This window comes from Pristis pectinata, chromosome 2 (genome assembly GCF_009764475.1).
Source record: "Pristis pectinata isolate sPriPec2 chromosome 2, sPriPec2.1.pri, whole genome shotgun sequence".
Classification (NCBI taxonomy): domain Eukaryota; kingdom Metazoa; phylum Chordata; class Chondrichthyes; order Rhinopristiformes; family Pristidae; genus Pristis; species Pristis pectinata.
The window spans coordinates 117,960,710-117,987,349 of record NC_067406.1 but is presented as its reverse complement, the minus strand read 5'-3'; the positions used below and the strand labels follow the sequence as shown (position 1 = coordinate 117,987,349).

The window sequence follows — 26,640 nt, the reverse complement described above, 5'->3', positions numbered from 1 at the left end:
TTCTCATCGGGATCATCAGAAGAGGTGCTGGTTTCTGTACCGGTCTCTCCAGCAGGTCCAGCTATACTGTTGAGCAATGTTGTGCAGAGTGCAGCATACCATGGCCACAAGCCATGGTTCCTGAAGCACGTCTCCAGCATGGCAATCACTTGTCGGATGATGTATCTGGTTGTCATATGGATTTCATTACATCACCCTTGGGCCCCTTTGTGGGTGTCATCATGTTTTAGATTCCTGTCCAATCAGCCAACTGATGAATCTGCTTCAAGTTGCCCAGAGATGAATGAATTCACTGCAGGATGAGAACATCATGACAGCTATTTGGGAATATTCTGCACACCTGCACAAAGATCCTCTGGTTACACACCACTTAACAGTCTGATGGTGGAAACCCCTAGGGAGTCATCTGGAGTTGCCTTGATTGTTAGCAGATGTCATGAGGGATACCTACTTAAAATGTGCCTGATGACACTCCCAGTAAGGCCCAAGGGTGATACAATGAATTCCATATGACAACCAGATGTATCACTGAGCAAATCATTGGCATGCTGGGGATGTGCTTTAGGAACTAGAAAAGATCTGGTTGTGCCTTTCTGTGTGCACCAGTCAGATTACTGTGAGTGGCCAATGTGACACACTCAAGAACACACTCATTTTGACTGGGTGCATTGCAAGAAAAGTGTACAAGGTGACATCCTGGCAAAGAACCATAGGTCACCTGCTATATACAGTAAAACTCTGATAATGTTATCTGAAATCCAGATGATCCAGCATCTGGCTCATTAGGTGATTCTTGCTGTACTTCCTTCCCACTCCCCAGGGCCCTGGTTTCAGCGCCTCCCTCCAACTCCATGAGGTCCTGATTCCCGGACTTCCTTCTGACTCCCCGGAACCCTGATTCTGCTGCTCCCTTTCAACTGACCAGGAGCCCAGTTCCAGCACTGTCTTTAAACTGACCAGGATCCAGTTTCCCATGTTCCCTTTAAACTTATTGAGTTCACTGCAAAATTTATGATGAATCTATGTGCATTGGGGTATTAATAGGAAGAACATCCAATAGTCCGGAAAATCTGCCAGTCCAGCACCATCAAAATCCCAAGCATGTTCGATTACCAAAGCTTTGCTGATTATCTGTAGATTGCTGGCTATGAGATCCTGTAAGCTTCCCCAGCAGATCTGAAAAGATTCAGAGGGAATATCACTGAGTGGTTACTTTGATGGACCTCCTGGTAGTAAGTCTTCTTCTAGCCAGCTACAAATTGAGCCTCCTCGAACATTTCTCTGCTGATCTCCTATTTCCCTTTAAAGCTGCAAGCCTGTTATGAAAAAGCTATTGCTCTTTCTGAAGTTCTTTTTCCTACTGGTGTTGTTCCATCATTTCATGCTGGTGCTGGTGAAGTTACTGTGACTGGTCCTCACCTAAGTTCCAAAGTAACATAGCAACCAGCCTGATCTGATACATCAGGGCTCCACAATACAAACCTGATGTACAATGCTCCAAAGTTGTCAAAATAACTTCCAAAGTTTTTGAGGTAACCAGCAAAGGTGTTAAATGGCCTCAGTATATGAACTGTGAACTAGATCTTCCACGCACATAGTCAAAAAAACAATTGGTTGTCAGAATCAGAATTAGATTTATTATCATTGACATATGACATGAAATTTGTTGTTTTGAGGCAGTAGTGTAGTGCAAAGACATAAAAATTACCATAGATTACAAAAATAAATAAATAGTGCAAAATTAAAGGAATAGCGAGGTGGTAAAGGTTCATGGACCATTCAGAAATCTGATGGCGAAGGGGAGAAACTGTTTCTGAATCACTGAGTGTGGTTCTTCAGGTTCCTGTACTTCCGCCCTGCTGGTAGTAATGAGAAGAGGGCATGTCTCAGATGGTGAAGGTCCTTAATGATGGATGCCGCCTTTTTGAGGCACCGCCTCTTGTAGATGTCCTTGATGAAGATTTAATTCTTGTTTGCTTATCTCCCTGACATAATGACACCTTCCGTCATTCCCAACTGGCTCCATCTGCCCATTATCCCTCCCTTATCTGGTTCCACTTTTCACCTTCCTTCCTTATCAGATTGCAGCATCTGCAAGTCTCTTGTGTTTCTGTTCATCACCTTCCAGCGTCTGCCTCTACATCCACCCTCCCCTTCCCCATCTTGTTCCATCTGTCACCTTTTTTCTCTCTCCTTATCTATCATCCACTAGCCACTGTCTCCTGAATCCACCCCTCCCCCTCCCCTGCCTGGCTTCATCTGCCCATCATCTCTCTCCTCACCTGGTTCCACCTATCACCTGCCAGTCTCTGCCTCACCCCTCCCTTTCCCTTCTTTATACTGGCTACCTCCCCTCCACACTCTCAGTCCTGATGCTGGGTCTGGACCCAAAATGTCGACCATCCCTTTGCCTCCACAGCTGTTGCTCCACCCACTAAGTTTCTACAGTAGTCTGTGTTGTTACTCCAGATTCCAGCATCTGCAGTCCCTTGTGTCTCCATTACCAATGTATTTTCACTGAAATTTCACTGATGAGATCCATGAAGCCCAGGAGATTCAAAATTAAATTGAAGAAGTTGTTTAAGTTTAACTGAGTCTCTAACATATTGAAACTAAAGCCAATCTCTCCCGAGGCTGACCGTGGGCACTCAGCTGAATGCATGCATTCAAATGTGGAACCAGGCAGGTTGGAGCTGGTCAACTTTGCTGGTTGTAACTCATTCCATTCTTTAATATACATTCCTGGAGATTAAAATCTTCCTCACCTAGTGCTTATAATTTGGACTCGATGTGACTGTGACAAAACACAGTTTGTCATTTTGTTCACTTGTTTCATTTTTCTTTATGACATAGAAGGATGCTATTTGGTGCACAGAGTCTATGCTGGCTCTCAGGGCAATCCTGTTCCTCCTCGCATTTCCCTGTAAACTGTTCGCTCTCACCGGCCCATCAACTCTCCCACCCACTTACAAGATAAGATATCTTTATTAGTCACATGTACATCGAAACACACAGTGAAATGCACCTTTTGTGTAGAGTGTCCTGGGGGCAGCCCGCAAGTGTCGCCACGCTTCCGGCACCAACATAGCATGCTCACAATTTCCTAACCTGTACGTCTTTGGAATGTGGGAGGAAACTGGAGCACCCGGAGGAAACCCATGCAGTGACGGGGAGAACATACAAACTCCTTATAGACGGTGGCTGGAATTGAACCCGGGTTGCTGGCGCTGTAATAGCATTACGCTAACTGCTACACTACCATGCCTGCAGGGGCAAGTTACAGTGGCCGATTAACCTACCAATCAACACGTGCTCTAGTTAGGGGAATAAACTGGAGCACCTAGGGGAAAATACACACAATGACAGGGAGAACGTACAAACTCCACACAGATCACACTGGAGGCCGGATCGAACCGGGGTCACTGGAGCTGTAAGGCAGCACTTCTACCTGCCGTGCCACCATGCCACTCCACGAATTACTTCTCCCCATTAACTTTAGATACAATGTAAATCAGGATAGATATTTAATGATTATCTGTTTTACACCAGTAACCACATTCAAAAATTAAACAAAAAAAGACAGATAGGGGGAAATAACAATAGAGAACAATCAGACAGGCAAAGGATAGAGGTAAAATCAGAAAAGTTAGCAGAAAAGGCAAACCGAGGCTCAGGAATTCAGCTTTGGTTTAGTCTTGGTTCAGAGGTTTAGAAGGATCTGCCCCTGCAACCTCCTCATTTGGTAAATTCTTAATATTGTTCGCAATATATAGTGGAGGAGGGTTAGTTTCTGTAAACAGCTCTTTACTTAGGACAGAGAAAACTGGGAGAGCTACTTGCACCTTTCATATGACTGAACTCCCCAAAACATTTCAGGTAAGTGTAATCAGACAATGACTGGTATTGAGCCAGTAAAGAGATAATAAGGCAGGTGGTTAAAAACCTGAGGAAAGTGCAATGTTTTAAAAAGTGAAGAGAGGGGTGGGATATTAGGAAAGGAATTCTAAAGCCTGGGTTTAGACCATCGAAGGCACAGTTACCTAGGGTTCAATGAAGAAAGTAAAGGATAGGCAAGAGGCAGGAATGGAAGATTCTCAGATGGTTTTAGAACTGCAAGGGTTTACAGAAGTAGGAAAAGGCAAGGCCACATCAAGATTTAAACCTGAGGATGAGAATTTTATAATTCAAACACCTGTTCGATGAGCAGCAGAGCATTGGGTGAGTGACACTTTAGTGTTACAGTCAGGGGAGTTTTATAGGTGGTAAAATACTGAAGAAGAGCCAGTGGAACTTTGAAATAACTAAGTGGAGGTAACTAGAAGATGAGAGGGTTTAGGAAGAAGTATTGGTAGAGATGATTGATATTGCAAAGGTAGATCTAGGCTTTCTTTGTAATAGAGACGATATGCATCATAAGTAAAGCTCAGGGTCAACTAGTACACTGAAGTCGCTCAGTCTAAGAATAGAGGAGGTTTGAAATGATATCTAGGCAACTGATACAACACCTGTTCTCGGTTGCTTCTCTGAACATTATTCTGTCTATTTGTCTTTAAATGGGCAGATAAAGATACACTTTAAATATTAACGCAAGTTAATAGTGGTGTCAGATCATGTGACATTAGAATTTTTTTATGGAACTGGTTATACTTAGTATTGTTCATATGAGAAGTTATTCTATATAACATGTCAATGGTAACTTAATTATTATCCAGATTTGACTATTGTCTCCAATATGGTAAATATTAAAACAGTTTTCAAGCACTGTTCTGTTGAACAGAGGTATATGTACATACAATGAATCTTGGATGCACTTCTGCGAATGAGCAGCAACCCACCATCACCAACTGTCCCTACTGCCCCTGCCCACCTCCCCCCCCACCCCCACACCACTCTGTGCATTTATAACAGTGCACAATTGCGAGCTATGGATTCTTGGAATGAAATCATTATTGTTGACTTCTGTTTCTGGAAACTTGTCAATTAAAAGTTTTGGCAGAAGAAGTGGCATAGATGGCATAGCCCAGCGAGCAATTTTGGAAATAAGCCACATCTCTAAACAGCCCTGATCTCCAGTCAGTAAAGACAGTAGATTGTTGGTTTGCTTGGCCCACTGTTCTCAGCTCACTACTATAGTCAATATAATTCATATAGCCATAACATTGGAAATATCTCTGGGCCCATAAGTATCAGTACTTGATGTGGTCAAACATTAATATGAGCTAGAAGGCCTCCGCGCACTGGCTCATCCAATGGCAGGGCCTAATCCCAGAAATGTGGTAGCAGGTTGAAAGGGGGAATAAAGATGGGAGAATGAGCATAGCAAAAAAAAAAATTAAAAATGACCTCTATTTCCCTGTCTTTGACTGTTACTTGAACCCTCATACATTTTCTGGGGAATAGTGGAAGAGCCCATAACATATTGCCAGCAATAATCTGAGGAAGTGAAGGAGATCTAGGAAGTTTCCCTCGCCATTGCTATAGCCTCAATGGATCTACATCTGTTGCAGATTTGGGCACTTCCTCCTTTCAGAAGCACCTGGAACCTGGGAGAATGTAAAGTCATAGAGCTGTACAGCACAGAAACAGACCCCTTCGGTCCACGACATCCAGACCGACCTTTTTGCCCAACTGCATCAAAGTCATTTGCCTTCATTAGGACCATATCCATAAGAGTGTTAAAGATTAATAAATGGGATTCTTTTTATTTTGCTTAACCTCTGCTCCAGGGTAATTGGGATTCTGCAAGGATATGGCAATGAAGATACACATTAATATTTTTGAATGTATTAAAAAAGATTGCTTTTGTGTTAGATGAAAAGAATTGAGACTTATCTGATAGATGTCTCATTGACTAGTTTTTAACTAGTGTGTTTTCAGACAGAATTTAGGTCAAAAATAAAGAGTCTGTGCAAAAGATTTCTCTAACTCTTCTGGAGAAAGATTTTCCATTCCATTTATAAACAAGCTCTGTTGGTGTGTCCTTTTTGGCTGTAAGGACATGAGTGAATTTCCTTTGTAAAATAAATTGCAAAATAAGTTGCAATTGACACACTAGAATTATCTCCGTGCTTTCATAAATTGGGCATAAAAGTTTTTCCAGACCTACATCGGTGACCAGAGTTCCAATGTTTATTCTGATGTCCTTAAAGGGACATGAAAGGGTCTTGATAGATTTGTCTTCTTTTCTTCATAGGAAATTTTGGGTTTAACATTATACAAATGAGTTTGTTCAGAAATCTAAACCATAACCTCTGTTTGTTTTACTTCCAACAGTGCCCAAACACAAATTCTATGTCCTAACTAATTTCAGTACACATGAATGTTAGCGCTAGGCAGTGTAAATAGCAAAGTTTGTACTTCTATTAACTCTTCCAAGTTAATGACTATTTTCATTTTGTTTGGTTTTAGTTGCATTCATATTTAACTGGATTGGATTCTTTTTAACCTTCTGCTCAACCAATACCATTGCAGGAAGATATGGGGCCATATCTGGATTTGGGTTGTCCCTTATAAAGTGGATCCTCATTGTTAGGGTAAGTATTCAATATCTGTGACATAATCATGCACCATTTGGAATAAATCTACCCCTTTAATTGGCTATGTTTTTCATGTTCTAACAATTGCTATGCTTAAGAATGTACAATGACATGGTGAACATTATTGTTCTTGGGAGTATCTATATGTCAAGGCCCTAAGTGGCCTTGGAGCACAGACTATTGCAGGTTTGCTCCTTGGGAAAACTGTGGATCTTAGCTGGGATTTGTGTTTTGCCTTGGGATATCTGTTTTGTAGCCAGAAATCTTGAAATTGCTGGTTTCTGAAATGTCCTTTAGTTTTTATGGGTAGGATGTTTTTAATTGAATATGCCTAAATTCCAAGGGTGCTGAGACCCTTCTCAGAGCATGCAAGAGGTTACGGAGAGGAGCACCAATTGTAGTTTCTAATCATAGGGTGTCCAGTAGTGGACAGGATGGGTGGGAAGAGGTGGAGAAGGGCTGGTAATCAGATATTGTTGTGGGGTTAACATATACATTGAACATACAACAGTGCAGGAACAGGCCTTTCACCCACCATGTCTGTGCCAACCATGATACCAATCTAAACTAAACCCATTTGCTTGCACATGGTCCATATTCCTCTATTTCCTGCCTGTTCATGTGTCTGTCTAAATGTCTCTTAAGTGTCACTATCGTATCTGCTTCTTTCACCACCCCTGCCAGCGCATTCCAGGCACCTACAACTCTGTGTTAAAAAAAAACTTGCCTCACATACCTCCTTTAAACTTTCCCCCTCTCACCTTAAACCTATGCCCTCTAGTATTTGACCTTTCCACCTTAGGGAAAAGACTCTTGCCTAATCTCTCATAATTCTATATTCTTTTATCAGAAAGGATTTAAGAACCATATTCTAGTCCATCAGCCTCTGATGTGCCAACAAAAACTATCTGTTTGTCCAACCTCTCCCTATAGCTAATGTACTCCAAAGTCAATAACTTGGCATCACAAATAGTGATAAATGGGTTTCATTTAATGACTACTATTAATAATCAGAGAACTGAAAATACAGACATTCTTCAGATGCATGCTGAGAGATCACTTCCCTTGCCTGGAGGGTCTAAAACCAAGGGGTATAGTGTCAGGATAAAAAGATTCAAAATTTATTTTGTTTTACATGTAGCAGAATGTGAGACTTTGCACTTCTCCAGAGTGTGGTGTATGTTCAGTCACTGAGTTAATTCAGGGATGAGATTGATAGATAATCCAGATATTAATGCAATCAAGGGAAACTAGGATCAGAATGGGAAAGTGGAGTTTAGATAGATTATCAGTAATGATTTTCTCAAAAGGCAAAGCAGACTCAGTGGGCGATGTGGCAAAGTCTTGCTCATACTTGGTTCTTATGTCTTAGGTTTCAATGCAGAATTGTCTTGTAATTACATACAAACATTTGTATTTTCAGTTCTCCGATTATTTTTTCGGTTATTTTGAGGGGAAACTATGGCTCTGGTGGATTTTTCTGGGTGTTGGTAAGTCATATTTCAATTTAAGTTGATCTGTTTTATGGCTTTTTTTGCTGAAGCTCAGTTCTTTGAATGGAATTTTGTTGCATGTTAGGCATACACATTGGTAAGTGTGGAAATAGAAGTAGTAGCATTTCTCGTAGCTTAAAACTATTTTCAATAATATTAGCAGTCAAATAACTAAATTACATTGAATAATATCTGGAATAAAATGCAGAGATTTAAAATGTCACCTAGATGTCTTTTGTTTACTAATTTACTAAGAGTAATTTCTAGATAATAACTGCATCTCTCCCCAGTTTACTTTGTGTTACGTAACAAGGAAGTTTCAATCTGCGCCATTCATTATGTTCTCATGAAAGGCTTAACAGCTTCACTTAACTGCTTAGCTTCTGATTCAGGTTGTAGGTTTGATCATGAGTTTATCACAAGTCTTGTGGCATCTTGCAGTGTATATGGGATATCACAGGAAGGTGCAGTTACTATGATGTTTTTCTTCCCTTTTTGTGACTGAATTGTTGTCATACATGGTGACAGATCCACACTTTCTTTCATTGCTGCTTTGATTTTACTCAGTGTCATCGTTTTGGGAACCACATTCATGTGACTTCTTTTTCACTAGTGGAATAAATTGCAGGCACTGCAGATGTGATGTCTGCAACAGGATCATCTGCAACATGGAGATGATTGCACTCACCTGAGATTACATAAAAAGTTATGTTGAAACTCTTGGATTTGAATGAAATTTGTATTGAAAGTGTTCCCAGAACTAATGAATTGACTAGTACGATTGGTATGCAAGACAAGTTTTTCACTGTACCTCGGTACAAGAGACAATAAAAACCAATACCAATAAAATCATAGGGAAATATAGGTTATTTCCTTACTGAGTTAGGGTAGGATGACTGAAAAGATTGTTGAAGGTTTGGTCACTTGTCACATTGACAGCTGTGCTTCTATTAACCTGTATGAGTTATAACTGTTTATTTTACTTGTGGCTTAATCTCTTGGAGAGCATGGCTAACAGCAAATGTGTACTCGGCAATTATTGTTAACCTCCATCATATCTTCATTACATGCTTTGATGAATTTCAATGCACTAGATACGATTTAATTTTTCATCACCATATTGAAATTGAAGTGCCTTTTTTGTATGTTATCTGTGATTCCCAACACTAATTTCTTTTTGGCAAAGCCATTTCTCCCAAGGCCAAGACTGCTTGAAAGTTGCATGGCATGAGCTTAGGTGTGCCCCTCACCATCATAATACATAGAACATAGAACAGTACAGCATAATATGGGCCCTCCGGCCCACGATGTTTTGCCAACCTATATAAACCTTAACCCCATTCAATCTATTCCCCTCTCTACCTCACCTCCCATAACTCTCTTTCATCCATGTGCCTATCTAATAGTCTCTTAAATGACCCTATCGTGTCAGCCCCTACCACCACCCCTGGCAGTGCATTCCAGGCACCCACCACGCTGTGTAAAAATCTACCTCTGACATCTCCCCAGAACTTTCCTTTATGCACCTTAAACAGGTGACCTCTAGTATTGGTCATTGTCACCTTGAGGAAAGATGCTGGCTGTCCACTCTGTCTATGCCTCTCATAATCTTATATACCTCTATCAAGTCTCCTCTCATCCTCCATTGCTCAACCTCTCCTCATAAGACATGTTCTCCAATCCAGGCAGCATGCTTGTAAATCTCCTCTGCATCCTCTCTAAAGCTTCCACATCCTTCTTCTAATAAGGTGACCAGAACTGAACACAATATTCGAGTGTGGTCTAACCAGAGTCTTACAGAGCTGCACCATTACCTTTCAGCTCTTGAATTCAACCCCCTGGCTAATGAAGGTCAGCACACCATACACCTTCTTAACCGCCCTATCCACTTGTGTGGCAACTTTGAGGGATTTATGTACTTGGACCCCAAGATCTCTTTCTCCACACTGCTCTAAGAATCCTGCCATTAACCATGTACTCTGCCTTTAAGTTCGTTCTTCCAAAGTGTATCACTTCACACTTCTCCAGACTGAGCTCCATCTGCCACTTCTCTGCCCAGCTCTGCATCTTGTCTAAATCCCGTTGCAACCTGTGACAATCTTCTTTACTATCTACTACACCACCAACCTTTGTGTCATCTGCAAACTTACCAACCTATCCTTCCACTTCCTCATCCAAGTCATTTATAAAAATCATAAAGAGCAGGGGTCCCAGAACAGATCCATGTGGAACACCACTGGTCACCATCCTCCAGGTGGAATACTTCCCTTCTACAACCACCCTCTGCCTTCTGTGGGCAAGCCAATTTTGAATCCACACAGCCAATTTTCTATGGATCCCATACCTCATGACTTTCTGAATGAGCCTACCATGGGAACCTTGTCAAATGCCTTGGTAAAACCCATTTATACCACATCCACCACCCTACCTTCATCAATTTGTCTTATCACTTCCTCAAAAAACTCAGGCTCATGTGGCATGACCTGCCCTTCGCAAAGTCATGTTGACTATCCCTAATAAGACTATGCTTCTCCAAATGCTCATAAATCCTATCCCTAAGAATCCTCTCTAATAGTTCACTGATGTAAGACTCACTGGTCTATGATTCCCGGGATTATTCTTCTACCTTTCTTGAACAATGGAACAACGTTTGCCAACCTCCAATACCACTCCTGTGGCCAGGGAGGACTCAAAGATCATTGTTAATGCTCCAGCAATCTCTTCCCTCACTTCCCATAGTAACCTGGAGTATATCCTGTCCGACCCCAGGGACTTATCTATTTTAATGCTTTTTAGTAGCTCCAACACTGCTTCTTTCTTAACCTCGACATGCTCCAAATCATTTGCCTGTTCTATGCTAACCTCACACTTGTCTAAGTCCCTCTCCCTGGTGAACACAGAAGCAAAATATTCAGTTAGGACCTCCCCTACCTCCTTCACCTCCAGACACCTTATTCCCCCTCATCCCTTAGCAGTCCTACCCTCGATCTGGTCATCCTCTTGTTCCTCACGTATGTGTAGAAAACTTTAGGGTTTTCCTTAACCCTACTTGCCAAGGCCTTCTCATGTCCCCTTCTAGCTCTCCTAAGTCCTTTCTTAAGCTCCTTCCTGGCTACCTTGTAACTCTCAAGAGCCCCGTCTGATTTTCGCTTTCTAAACCTTAAATATGCTTCCTTCTTCCTCATGACTAAACCTTCCAGCTCTCTTGTTAACCATGATTCCTTCACCCTACCATCCTTTCCTTGTCTCAGTGGGACAAATCTGTCCAGAACACCATGTAAATGGCCCCTAAACAATCTCCACATTTCTGAGGTGCATTGTCAGAGAACATCTGTTCCCAGTTTACTCTTCCAAGTTCTTGCCCAATACCATTGTAATTTGCCCTCCCCCAATTAAATACTTTTCCATAATATCTGCTCCTATCTTTGTCCATGGCTATGCTAAAGGTCAGGGAGTTGTGGTCACTATTCCTAAAATGCTCGCCCACCAAGAGGTCTTTCACCTGACCAGGTTCATTGTCTAATACCAGATCCAGCATAGCCTCTCCTCTAGTCGGCCTGTCCACATAATGTGTCAGGAATCCTTCCTGTACACACCTAACATATTCTGCCCCATCTAAATCTTTTGCACTAAGGAGGTGCCAATCAATATTAGGGAAGTTGAAGTCACCCATGACAACAGCCCTGTTATTTTTGCACCTTTCTAAAATCTGCCTAGTTATCTGCTCCTCAGTTGCCCAATGGCTACTTGGGGGCCTTAGGGAAGGTAAGGGATGAGGTCCTGAAGAGCAAGTATTGGGAGTCAGGAAGGAAGCTAAAAGCAGGACCCCAAGGGTAGTAATCTCTGGATTGCTGCCTGTGCCACACACCAGGGAGGGAAAGAACAAGAAGATACGCCAGACTAATGAGTGGCTGAAGAGTTGGTACAGGGGGCAGGGCTTCAGATTTTTGGATCATTGGGATCTCTTCAGGGATAGAGTGATCACTCCCCTTCCTGTTTCTGACTTCGACCCACACTGACTCAATAGATGATCCTTCTATGATGTCCTCCCTTCCTACAGCAGTGATACTATCCCTGATTAGCAACTCTACCCCCACTGCTTCTACCCCCTTCCCTGTCCCTTTTGAAACATCTAAACCCCAAAACCTCAAGCAGCCACCCTTGTGGCCCTTGCGACAGCTATGTCTCTAATGGCCATAACATCATAATTCCATGTACTGATCCATGCTGTAAGTTCATCACCCTTATTCTTAACACTTCTTGCATTAAGGTAACCACATTTCAACCCATCTAACTGATTCAATTTATGCCCCATCCCCTGCCTATCCTTCTTCACCTTCTCTGTACACATCTACTTGTACACCAACTGATCCATCTACTAATCTAACACTTCAGTTCCCATTCCTCTGCCAACCTAGTTTAAACCCTCCCCAACAGCTCTAGCAAACCTGCCTGCAAGGACATTGGCCGCTCTCTGTCTATTTCAGGTGTAACCCGTCCCTTTTGTACGGGTCATACCTTCCCCAGAAGAGATCCCAATGATCCACAAATCTGAAGCCCTGCCCCCTGCACCAACTCTTCAGCCACTCATTAGCTGCCATATCTTCCTATTCTTTCCCTCCCTGGTGTGTGGCACAGGCAGCAATCCAGAGATTACTACCCTTGGGGTCCTGCTTTTTAGCTTACTTCCTGACTCCCAATACTCGCTCTTCAGGACCTCATCCCTTACCTTCCCTATGTCATTGATGCCAATGTGCACCACAACTTCTGGCTCCTCCCCCTTAAGAATGCCGTGTACTCGATCTGAGATGTCACTGACCCTGGCACTTGGGAGGCAATGTACCATTTGGGAGTCTTGTTCTTGTCCACAGGATCTCCTGTCTGTCCCCTAACCAATGAACCCCCTAACACTATCCCCCCCCCCCCCCCCCACTTCCCCCCTTTCTGAGCCACTCAACCAGACTCCACACCAGAGACCTGGTTGCTGTGACTCTCTACCGGTGATTCATTCCCTCCAACAGCATTCAAAATGATATACCTGTTATCAAGGGGAGCGGTCACCAGGGAATCCTGTACTGACTGCCTATTCCTTTTCCTTCCCCTAACGGTCACCCAACCACCTACATCCCACACCTTAGATACAACTGCCTCCTGGTAACTCCTATCTATCATCTCCTCAGCTTACCGAATGATCCAGAGTTCATCCAACTGCAGCTCCAGCTCCCTAACACGTTCTGTCAGGAGCTGCAGCTGGACACACTTCCTGCAGGTGTAGTTATCATGGACACTGGGGGTCTCCCTGATTTCCCACACCCTACAGGAAGAGCAGACTTCTGCCCTGACTGCCATTCCCACTGTTCTATACAAAGAAAATTACAAATAACAAAGAAAGAAAGAGAACCTACCAGAGGCCTCCACTCACCTACTCTGCTTCTTCACACCGAAGCCTCAGCTCCCCCACTCTAACACTGGCCCACTCCCACAATGGCCACTCCACAATGGCTGCTCTGTTTGACCCTGACTTCTTTTTATTGGCAGCTGCTGCCTAATTATCCAATTAGCTCATTAACAGGCCTATCAACTCACTACAGCAACAAGAACAACAACAACGGGCCTACCATTTCAAACTGCTTCCCACTCTCATTCTTGCCCTAGTTCTCGCATATTTACCACGGCAACGAGACTTCCCGCACCCGTACTCGTACTACTCACCACAGCAACATGTAGACAAAAACAGTGCAGGTATACTCAGTGTACTTGGCATTATTGTTCATCTAAACATACATTTTTGATGTTTGTTGACTTGCACAAAATTGGGTATAAAAAGTTATTGTCTTCTCAACAGCTGCAAGATTAAGCAGCAGTCTTCCTCAGTTAAGAGCATAACTGCAAGGCATTCTACACAGGGAATCAAAAATCAACAGCATGAGTCATTTTGGCTGGTACTCTTGCATTAAATATTCATACCAACACCAGGTGCCCTCCTCGATTGTTCACCCTTGTTGCTCATGTATACTGCAACTGTTTAGCCCAAGTAACTAATTAATTACATAGATTCACTGCTGAGTATCAGGTAAACACTGCTACTTTCTTTATTGGCACAACCAAATAACTGGCTATGCTCAGAACTATACACAGTATTCTTAAAAAGGAAATACACTAACCTAGCATAGCAATAATCTGACAACACTATTGTTTCCAATCTATATCTGTGTGATTCATCCCTTGTCTTTGATGAGGGTTTTGCTGATCAAAATCTGAATTTTATTGTATAACTTTGAGAGGTTCAAAGAATATCTTTGCCTTGTTTGTACAAACATAATTTCAAATGTCTTTTCTTGCCTATCACTCATCCTGCATTTTCTTCTGTCAGATTAAACAATATTCTATTGGTGTTTAAATTGGTAAATCAGTTTACTATTGCCACATATATCAAGGTGCAGTGAAAACTTTGTTTTGCATGCCATCCATACAGATCATTTCACCTCATCAATAGATCAAGGTAGTGCAGGGGAAAAGCAATAACAGAATGCAGAATATAGTGTTACAGTTACAGAGAAAGTGCAGTGCAGGCAGACAGTAAGGTGCAAGGACATGAGGAGGTAGATTGTGAGGTCAAGTTAACGTACAAGAGGTCCATTCAGTAGTCTAATAACAGTGGGATAGAAGCTATCCTTGAACTGTCCTTTTTATATTAACAACTTATGTGTTTTGAGTTGGAGGTGAGTTAGTTATGCTATTTATCTTTGCTTTCTATTTTTCTATTCATTTTATGGGATGCAGGTATCCCTGGCAAGGCCAGAATTTGTTGCCCATTTCTGAACTCCCTTGAGAAGGTGGTAGTGAGCCACCTCCTTGAACTGCTGCCGTCCATCTGGTGAAGGTGCTTCCCCAGTGTTCTTGGGTAGGGAGTTCCAGGATTGAGATCCAACAGCACTTTGGCATTTAGTGATGTCCTCATTGTTCTCATCAAAGCAATCCTAATGCTGTCTTTTCTTTGGCCTGGATCTTAGAACTGCTTTTATTCTTCTGCTGGGTAGCCAGTATGGAGTGGGCATAGTTAAACTTGTCATCTACTAACTGTTGAAACTATATTCCTGTCACTTTGAAGCAGCTTACTGAGTTTGAGTAGATATATTCACTATAATTAAATATCAATCATACACTGCTCTTACCAAGCTGTGTTCTCTCTAGCACTCTGCATCATTTATCGCTCTGATAATGCTGATGCCTTGTTGGTGAAAGACCATGTACTTGATCATGTACCATGTTGTTCACCTATGTCATTTTGTGCTTTTTTTTTCATGGCAGTCGTAGTGAATAAGTTGTTCTCTACATGTATGTAAGAGGAGTTTGTTACCACTGCTGTTCATCCATCCCTCTCCTTGTTGTCCAGTCATCGCGGTCTCTATCACCTCTATCACTATATTCCAGCAGGGTGAATTTTCCAACTGCAGGTATTATTCTCAGGATGAATACATTACGTATGAAATAGGACTAAAAGGAGGCCAAATGACTGCTCAAGTCCAGTCTGCCATTCAATGACATCGTAGTGGAACTGATCTTTTGACTCATTTCCACTTTCCACCCTTGTACCTTCAAACGTCTATCTATCTCAGGCTTGAATACACTTAAAGATTTGGCATCCAGAGCCTTCTAAATGTCACAACCTGCTAGCAAACTGTCTCCACTGCACAACACTGTCCCCCGCCCCTCTTCCCCCACAATGATAATGGTTCACCGCAAATGTAGGCCACTTCTTATATCTTGGGAGCCACCTCTTAGTGAAAGTGGACGTCAGTGATAAAATACACCACTGCTTTCAATGTGCCAGAACCGTTACCCACCTCCTGCTTTATCTGTGAACATTTGCCTCATCAGTGATCTCAGATGTCACAAAGCTGAAATGAAATTAAGTCATCCACAACCCAAAGGACTGCCTACAAAGAGGAAAGTCCTTGTGGGTGCCTGTGTTTCTGGAAGATGTCTGTTCAATATCCATGTCATCCATGAGGAAGAGTGGCAGCTCTGGACAAAAGGTCATTGTAAGTCAGTTTTGGCTGTGGCAGTGTTTGAAAGTGCAAGGAAGTCAGTGTGAGTGGCATTCACAGTAAGCAATGAGGATATATCATGTGCTGCAGTTTGGCTCTGAATTTAAGTTAGATATGATTGACCCTTTACCGTTAATAAAAGCTGGTTCTCCTGTGAGTAAACAGTGACTGTCGTATTGCTAACCAATCATTCTGTTGATGAATTTTGGGCCTTGCACCACCTCTGGGGAAGTTTGACACTGGAAAACGGTGCTTGTATACAAGAAAATCTCACCTCAAAATAAGCCGATGACATGAGAAAAGGGCGCAAAATTGCATCACCACACTAATTTTCAATATCACAACACTATTGTTTGATGTTTCTAGCCTTTTGTCTTTGAAAGGCAAAGTAGAAAGTAATCCTTAAAATGCATTAGAGCTATGGTGGGGAAGATATCAATGATTTATATCTCTTTAAACCAAATCGAAAGTCTATAATTCTTGTTTAGACTTCATTTAATCAGATTGATATAATATTTAAAAGTAACTGATCCCCCTAAAAGGTTCCCCTGCATTTTCTTTGGTTACCACTGAATTTATGGACATTTGCAATCTTGAGTTTTGGGGAGAAGAATTTTTACTCATCTGTAACTTCAGGTAATTGAGGGTAGTATCTTTCACATTGATAAATTCACCAAAAACATTTCAACATATAAAGGTATGTGAAGAATGAAGTTATTATATACTAGAGAGTGACTGTCCATGAGTAGGTAGCCAATGCTTCATGGATTTCCCATAAAATTTCAAAAAGACAGATATGTAATACTTAGATTTGTCAAATGGCCTGAGTTTCACTGATAAGTATTTATCTGTTTGACAGAAAGTAAGTCTGGAACTTTTATGTATGCATAGTCAACAATGAAATTTTGAACTTATTAATGGATGTAAGCATTAGATCCATTCAAGTTTTTCATAGGCGATATCTATTGATTGAAGGTGATTTATTTCCATGCCAGTTTTATGGGTTCTGAGATGCCTAATGAGGCCAATGTGGGAAATACCAACTCATCCAAAGCTGGGGCAAACAGTGGCCAACAGGGTGGGTAGGTGAGTAGTTTTCGAGCCGATGCTCTCCTTCCAAAGCTTTGTAAGGCTTCTGCGTGCTCCCAGATGCATGAACTCAACGTTCTCAATACCACCCTGAATGCTCCTTCTCCACTTTGAGTCATGGGCCAAAGATTCCCAAGCATCAGTGCACTCCACAGCTAGATTTCACAGGGAGTCCCGTGGCAGAACTCAATCCCATTGAGATTTCCCATTGCACAGTTGGTGCAGTATTCATGACCCCCATTGATTTCAATAGGGTTTGTGGGTGGCAGATGAGGAAGTGGGGAGGAAAGGAAGTTCCTTAATTATTTATTTTAAGCTTTCTTTTTCAGATTTAATGACATTTAAAAATTCTGTGTGTCAGAGACAGTCAGAAAAATTTGAAAACCTCATAGCTTTTACAGTCAGCAAAACCTGGGAGCAGGGGTTTACCTGGTTATCACAGCTGTCAGTGACATATGTGAAGCAGGTCTCCTTGAGTACACTGCTGGAGACTCTGCCACCAGTCAAGCCACACTGTTGGAATCTGGGGAGCTTTGGGCTAGCAAGGTAGTCCCTCTTTATCACGATCAGATAAGTGGGCGTGGGATGATCACAGGCTTCAGCTGTGAGTGGTGAGCCTGTGCCAGTACGATTTGGCCCAATATAGTCTACCAATATTATTTTTCATTGCCTGGGTAAATTATATCGGGGCACCCAGTAGCATAGTGAGAAGAACTGCTGCCTCACAACTCCAGTTACCAATCCTGTTCTCTATTGCTTTCTGTGTGGAGTTTGCATGTTCTCCCTACCACTGTGTGGGTTTCCTCCAGGTACTCCAGCTTCCTCCTTCATCCCAAAGGTGTGCAGGTTGGTAAGTTAGTTAGCCACTGTATATTGTCCATAGTTTATAGATGAGTGGTAGAATCTGAGGGGAGCTGATGGGAATGAAGGGAGAATAAAATAGGATTAGTGTAATTAAATTGGTGCTTGATAGTCAGTGTGGACTCAGTGGGTCCAGGGCTCAGTTTCCATGCTGTATGGTTCTATGACTATATAATTGTCAGTTGATTTATGCCTTGATGTTTGTTACATTTTTCTAGAATTAGGCACCATCCGATGATTGGCCATTATTTTATGGCAATAAAGCTTACAGATACTATAACTAAGTTGACGTGGGTCAACAGGTTGGTGAACAATTTGCATTTTCCATTTGATTCACGTTTTGCATATTGGTTGCTTTTTTCTGTGTTAGTCTGGTTAAGAACAAGTATATTGCCACTTGAGGGCACTGTGGTCATTTTCAGAAACCAGCAGATTAATTTGACTTGACATTTACATATCCAGACACTACACACAAAGTCAACATTTGGCATAGATAATCAAATTACATCAAGTAATTGCTAATAACAATCAGTTTTGTTCTACCTGTTACTGTCAATTTAGCATATATTAGCAAACATTATAACAGAATGGTCCTGCTAACCCTTACCAAAACATTTTTTGATAAAGTCAATCTACAGCTGCAAAGCTTTAGAAATGTTTTCCACTAAAATACAAATGATGTGAAAGTTGTAACTATGTTGAAATTTAGATTGACTCATTCAAGTTGGTTCCAGAGGTAATGATGTTAGCTGACTTTCAATGAAGTTTTCATCTTGCACCTCATACCTGTATTGCCGTGGGCTTATGCTCTGGAGTCACTCATTTGCTTTGTAATTCAATCTCAGGTGGCTATTGTTCTTCCACTAGGGATTTACGGACACTTCATTATTAAATGTTTTGCCATAAACTTCCTTGAGGGGCTGCAGTTTCTATCAATTAATTGAAAAATAAGTTTGTTCTTTGGTCTTAATAGAGATGTAATTGAAATAGGTTTGTCTGTAATTTGGTAAATCCTTTCTGTGACAAACTTTAAATATATTTATTTTGAATAAAGAAGGGTAGGTTCATGTTTACAACTCTCAATATAGGAGTGCTAACTGGGTAACATGTTTGTAAGGACCAGAGCAAAGATGAGAGAAAAAAAATCAATGATCTGAAATGCACTGTTCGAAAGGGTGGTGAAAGAAATCTCTTTGGTAAATTGGAAATAGCAGTTACGTGGATTAATCGAAACACTCTTTCAAAGAACTGAGATAGTCACAATGGGGTAACTGGACTGTTCCAGAGTGTACTATTCTTTGGGAATTATGAATTTGAACCTCATATTTAAGTACATATTCTAGTTTAGCACACTTGAGTGCAGTAATGAGGAAGTTTTTTGGAGGTGCCTTCTTTTGGATGAGATGTGAAATGAGGTCTGAAGTGAAAATGCTGGGAACTCTCACCTAGTGCCAAAAGAAGCCTTGTTAACATTTCAGGTCAATGACCATTCATGAGAATGGAAGAACTTAGCAGATTTAATAGTTTATAAGTACATGCAGAGCCAGTGAAATGTTCGGAGCAGAGTGGGTTCTTTGGAAAATAAAGGGAAGATCTGTGCAAGTGCTTACATGACAGAGGAGATCATGGTGAAAAACAGTCTTGGGTAGACGGGGATGGTAATGGGACAATAAAAATAATAAACAATGAATCCAGATGTGTAAGTGTTTACAGCAAAACTTTACCCAACTCCCACTACCTGAAAACTTGGAAGGGTTGCTATGACTTGAACAAATTGAACATGGAGCTGAAGTTGGAAGGTTATAAAGTATCTAATCATAGGATGAGATGCTGTTCCTTTAGTTGCATTGACCTTCAGACAAACACCCTACAGTAAGTGGACAAGGACAGGAAGTTCATAGTGAAATTGGAGCAGACAAAGTGTCCAGAAACTCAGAACCATACTTGCATAGACGTGTTCAGCAAAGTCTGCATTTGATTTCCCAGTGCAGAGGAGGGTTCAACCTGGGGAATGAATGAAGTATAGAAGGGTGAAAGAAGTAGAAGTAAATCTCTATTTTACTCAGAAGGATTGCTTTGGACATTAGATGTTAGAAAGAGGAGAGATGAAACGAGGGGCATTGCATCTTCTGTGCTGACAGTGGAAGATGTTAGGGGAAGGGGATAGAGGATTGGGGGTGAAGGAGGAGTGGTCAGGAGTTTGGGAGGAAATGGTGCCTTCAGACTGGTGACAGGGAGGGAAAGCTTTGTTTGATTGGAAAATTGTATTGGTGAACGATCCCTGAATGGTGAGGCGGGAGATGAAGGCAAGTGAAACCTCATTATGGTTCTGTCAGAGAGGAGGCTCAAGGCCAAAACTACAGGAAATGATATGGATTTGTTCAGACTGTCACTTTGTAAAAGAGCATGAAAATTATCCTGACTTTAAGATATACCAACAAAAGCAGTATAACTGGTCCTTTATTGTTATAGACTTACATAGAACAGTACAGCTCAGGAACAGGCCCACAATATCTGTGCCGCACATGATGCCAAATTAAACTAAACCCTTCTGCAGGTTTCAATTGAGTTGATGACCTCACTGCTATTAATAACTTTCCACATGGCTGGGCGACTAAAAGTAATTTATAGTTGTAAAATATTTTGAATAGTGCTGATAATGTGAATGTCAATGCGTAAGTGTAAGTTTCACAAGTGTGTGGGGGGGGGGAAGAGTTAGAGAGAGAGAGGAGGAAAGAAAGCTAGAGGAGGGGAAAGAGAGAGTGAGGGAGCAGAAACATGAGAGAGGGAGCAAGTGAGGATAAATGTGAGAGAGGGAGAAAGAAGAAAGATGTATAGTAATAAAAGAAGGGGAAAAGAGAAAATTAGAGAGAAATAGAGAGGAGAGGTTGAGGGAAGTCCTGTGGCTGGAGAACAGGCAGTGAATCAAACTGATCACTGGCTTTTAATCAAATAAGCCTAAGTCCAAATGCTTTTAACAAAAGAAGTTCTGACCCTCTGTGACTGGGACAGTTTAGGGCTTCTCTAAATCTACTCATCACTCTGAAGAGTATAATTCACATTGAATACCAAATGCATTTTCCCTGAAGAAATATTCACGTTACATGAATATATTGGAAAAATGTAATGTCATCTCCGTGTTGTTTAATTCATTATCTCATTCATGCTCCCTCTCAGCAGCAGCAGAAGACACTTATCAACCAAAATTTAACCTTGGCCACATAAGGAGGTCAAAGAGATGGGCTTTGAGGATATTTTAAAAGGAAGAATCAGAGGCAGAGAGAAGAGAGGTTTGTGGAAGGTATTTCAGATGTTGGAGTCTTTGTAGCTGAATCCATGTCTCCTCATGATAGAGAAATTACAATCAAGAATGTTCAGGAGGTCAGAATTGGAAGAATAATCTCAATGGATTGTAGGACTAGAGGAAATTAGGGGGAAAATAATGAGTATTAGATACTTTAGTTTCCTGAAGAAATAATGGAGAATTATGGTCTAAATCCTGTGGTCAATAGTAACCAAATGGTGCAACAGTATATTATACCTCTACTTGTTCACAAATTTTCTGCTGGTTTTGCATGGTTGTATGCAGTAACTAGAAGGCCAAGATAGCAAAGAGACATACACACAGAAACATGAGCTTTGGCCCACTAAGTCTGCACAGACCATCAACTGCATATTTACACTAATCCTTCACTGATCCGATTTGTTACTCTCCTCACATTCTCATCAACTCCCTCCAGATTCTACCAATCACCTGTTGTGACTGTGACTGAGTCACTGGAGGCTGAAGCTGGTAGACATTAAAGATCTTTATTCATCACAAGCAGGCTTACTGGAGAATCTATTTCTCCTCTCCTGACATACAATAGTACAGTGACATTATATACTTTTTAAACACATAGACAACAATAAATGATTAACTACAGTTTCAAAGGCTATAATTACCTACTTAACTTTAATATTTTGAGTGTAGACAGGTAACTTCACAGAATTACATATTTATAAAGGTAGCATATCCTAACTGGCAGAACCCCTTTGAATATTCAAATACCAGTGGCTGGGCCAAGGGACTCTGAGCACCAGACACTCAGAATATACCTCTTTTGTTACTGTGTTGAAGGATGGCTCCCTGGATATACAAACAGCCAAAATATTAAGTAATAAAATAGACATGTCCTGAACTGTGTATTAAGTGGCAAGGATATATCTTTAACAATGTGTTAATACATTCACATATGTCTTTAATAATGTGTTAATACATTAATGCATGGTCACTTAATACCTTCCCTGATCTATCATGAGGGTTTCAATGAGGGCTGATTAACATGAACATTCATTTATTGTCTTCCCTTGTGTAGCTGCAATGGTGCAGAATCAGAATGTCCCACACCTGATGTCTGGTTTCGATGGTCTTTAAGTATCAGTGGAAGTTAAATTGTGAACAAGTTTTTTTGGAAAACTGTTTCTTGTTTGAATTAACCGGCTGCTCTCCCTATTTCATAGCTCCTCAAAGATGTCCCAAATAATCCCTAACATCACCTACATACCAGGGGCAATTTACAGCAGTCAATTAACCTACCAACCTGCATGTCTTTGGGACATGGGGGGAAGCCAGAGCACCCATTCACAGAAAGAACATGCAAATTTCATACAAACAGCACCCGAGGTCTCTGGCACTGTGAAGCAGCAGTCTATTTGTTGTCCTTTACAAGAGATCTGGGATCTGTGTGAATAGGGCATGGAACAAAATACCTCCCTAAATCAATCAAACTGAAGAATCCTTATAGATGCATGCCAAGTTATAATGTAGAAGCACAAGGTAATATTTACATAAATACAGAATCATGTACAAAAAGAAAGCTGTGATTAAAATTTGTAAAAAAAGAGACTCCACAATTTGACAAGTTAACTTTAGGTGAGATGATTAATTCTCTTGGTGTGAAACAGTATAGCCAAGCTTCTGGAGGAGCCAGGCAACTTGAACAGTAAAACAAGGATTTCCACATCTAACTGCTCATGTGTGTATGGCAACGTGCTATTCAATCTCTTCCTTAGTAGAAAGAGATAATAACCACAAATTCTAGACCAATATTTCATTTATTTAATAATATTCTCAGTGACAGATTGCCCAACTATTTGTACTGAAATTACCATATTCCTAGCGATGTCAACGCAGTAACTCATAATTCATGCTTATTTGAAAAGACCCTGGAGATTCACCCACTGTCTGCTGGTACTGCCTGGGGTTGAGATTTACCAGGAATGACTTCTGAAGTCTGCGGTTTTAAAATTCTGGCTTTCCTTTACCCCTTTATCGCTTGGAGACATACATAAAAATACTGGATAAGATTACTATTCAAAAAATACTGGCTGCTTAAGAGATTTTTTTCCCCACTGTGCGTGTGTGTAACTCTCAAAGCCACAGAGTTTGAAATGGGCTAAGGTGATCACCCTGCAGCATTGTGAGGATTATTAGTCTTTTATGTCATAACACATATTGTCTTATTGCCCCATAGTGGCCACGTTACTTTATGTATGATTACGCAGTTGTCCTGCCCACTTTGCTCATTTACAAATTCATAAAATTTTCTTCTGTATGATTATTTTGGAATTTTCTTTCTGTCCCCCTACGCCAAGTTTGCATGTAATTTACATTGACACGCAAGGGTATTTGGGAGTAGGATGATTTATTTAATTAACAAACATCTGTTTGTGTTTCTTGGTGTGATTCCTTTTTTAAGGTATTCTGTAAACCTGATGCATGCCTTCTCATTAAGAGCCAGGTTCAATCCTGATCTTAGGATCATAGTAACATAAAAACGTACATAGAAATGGACTCCTACGGTGCACCTTGTCCATGCTGACCATGATACCTACCTAGGCTAATCCTGTTTGCCTGCATTAATCCTGTTTCCCTCTACTTTCCTAACCAAATGTGTGTCCAAATGTCTTTTTAATGTTGCAATAGTATATGCCTCAACTATCTCTTCTGGCAGCTCATTCCATATACTCACCACCCTCTGTGTGAAAAACTTACCCCTCAGATCTCCTTTATTTTTTCTCCCCTCTCACGGCAGGCATGGTAGCATAGTGGTTAGCGTGACACTATTACAGCCCCAGCGACCCGGGTTCAATTCCGGCCACTGTCTGCAAGGAGTTTGTACATTCTCCCCATGACTGCGTGGGTTTCCTCCAGGTGCTCCAGTTTCCCCCCATATTCCAAAGGGTTAGGAAGTTGTGGGCATGCTATGTTGGCGCCGGAAGCATGGCGACACTTGCGGGCTGTCCCCAGAACACTCTACGCAAAAAATGCATTTCACTGTGTGTTTCGATGTACATGTGACTAATAAAGATATCTTATCTTATCTTAAACCTGTGTCTTTCATTCTGGATTCCACTGTCCTGGAAAAAGATTCTACCTATACTATTTATGCCCCTCATAATTTTATAAGCCTCTATTAAAGTCACCCCTCAGCCTCCTACATTCTAGTGAGAATAAGCCCAGCCTATCCAATCTCTCTGTAACTACAGCCTTCCATTCCAGTCAATATCCTGGTGAATCACTTCCACACTCTCTCTATTGCTGTCATGTACGGTGGCGACCAAAACAGTACACAACACTTTTAGTGCGGTCTAACTAATATTTTGGACAACTGCAACATGACATCCCCACTTTCATCCTGAATCCCTCAGCCTATGAAGGCAAGCATACCAAATTCCACTTCGCTTTCCCTTCCACCTGTGTTGCCACTCACAGGGAGCTATGGACTTGCACCCCAAGGTCTCTCTCTGTACAACAACGCTCCTAAGGTCCCTGCTATTTACCCTATATGTCCGAACAGAATTAAACCTGCCAGACTGCATTACCTCACACTTGTCTGGATTGAATTCTATCTGCTATTGCTTCACCCAACATTCCAGCTGATCTATATCCCACTCTACTTTTAAACAATCTTCTTCACTATCCACGATTCCATCAATTATTGTGATTGCAATTGAATTCAGCACGACTGCTCCAATGGTTTCAATCTTACCTTTAACAACAATGCTATAATATAAAAGAAGCAGTGTTAACATGTTCAGTGGCACAGAGCCGTAAATTCTTTTGCAATGTTTCTAGAGACACAGCGGAATAAGCTTTGCTCCCCCTCATTTTGGTAGTGATCAGGCTACACTTTTATTCCATCTGCAGAGAGCATCATGGATGGGCCAATACCAGAACACAAAAATTGTAAAATGCTGTTAGTTATAATCATGAACAAATACAAATTCCTCATATTTTATGCAGATGATGGGCATTTGAGAACTTTGTCACCATTTGACCATGAGAATGAGGCCCCAACTGAAATACCAACAGTTATGTTTTAATGTACAGGCAATGTTGCCCTCAGAGTTTCCACATCTTGTGGGACTGTATTGGACTAATGGACAAAGAAAAGTGACATGTCTCTGCGTATAACTTAATAGCAGATGAGTTTCCATCTAGAGGAGAGCACAAGTTACTGTCTGACCCAACACTATTTTTACATTTTGTTAGGACAGAACATTCTTTAAAGAGCTTTAAGGTAACACTTTTCCACTTGTTGAAGCAATTGGCTGAAGCTTCAGGCTGAGTTTCAGAACTGCAGGTCAAATGAATTGTTGCAAGTAAAATTTTAATGAGTAAAGTATATGGTCCATGTTTAATTCAATGTCATAAGGCTAGAAACATAGATTTGTTGATGATTGCACATGCTCTGTTCCATTAATAACTCCTCAGATAATGTAATATTCTGTTTCCATACATTGCAAGATCTAAACAACAATTAGACTTGAGCTGATGTTTAGTGCAAATAATACTTGATACTTAAGTACCAAATAGCTAATATTTCCCACAAGAGAGAGTCTAATCACTTCAGCTTTAAATTTAACAATATTAACATCATCAAATCCTCAATCATCAACATTGATATGAAAGTTATTTGAATCAACCACACAAATACTGTGGCTATAAGACTGGCTATTCTATGGTGAGAGGTTCACATTCTGACTCCACAAAGCTTTCACACCATGGTGAAAGATATCATATAACAGATTACTCTCCAGTTTGTTAGCAGCTCCAAAAACATTCAGAAAGTTCAACACCACCCCTGACAAAACAGCCCACTTAATCGGTATCCCATTACAACCTTAAATGTTTACTCCCTCCACCATCAGCTCCCCAGGTGTGTACCACCTAAAAGATGCAAAGTCAAACCTTCGACAATTCCTCACAAATCCGAGACCTGTAAAAGGGCAAGGTATCTTTATTAGTCACATGTACATCGAAACACACAGTGAAATGCATCTTTTGCATAGTGTTCTGGGGGCAGTCCGCAAGTGTCGCCATACTTCCGGCTCCAACATAGCATGCCCACAACTTCCTAACTTGTATGTCTTTTGGAATGTGGGAGGAAACCGGCGTACCCGGAGGAAACCCACGCAGACACGGGGAGAACATACAAACTCCTTACAGGCAGTGGCCGGAATTGAACCTGGGTCGCTGGCACTGTAAAACGTTATGCTAACTGCTACACTACCGTGCCTGCCCTGGCAGCATGCACACTGGAGCACCTGACTAGCACTGATCCT

General features: G+C 41.3%; 1 protein-coding gene across 2 annotated transcripts in view; it reads left to right on the top strand.

Annotated features, from left to right (window-relative positions):
• The window catches only part of LOC127567342 (NEDD4 family-interacting protein 1-like), a 70,460-nt gene that overhangs the window by 7,053 nt on the left and 36,767 nt on the right, over positions 1 to 26,640 (top strand). The window contains exons 3-4 of one of the 2 annotated variants that reach the window (XM_052010133.1): positions 6,472 to 6,533; positions 7,960 to 8,026. In XM_052010133.1, coding sequence (XP_051866093.1) covers positions 6,472 to 6,533; positions 7,960 to 8,026 — 129 coding nt within the window. Of the gene's footprint in view, positions 1 to 6,408; positions 6,534 to 7,959; positions 8,027 to 26,640 lie in introns of both variants that reach the window. The other variant, XM_052010132.1, reaches the window with a different exon arrangement.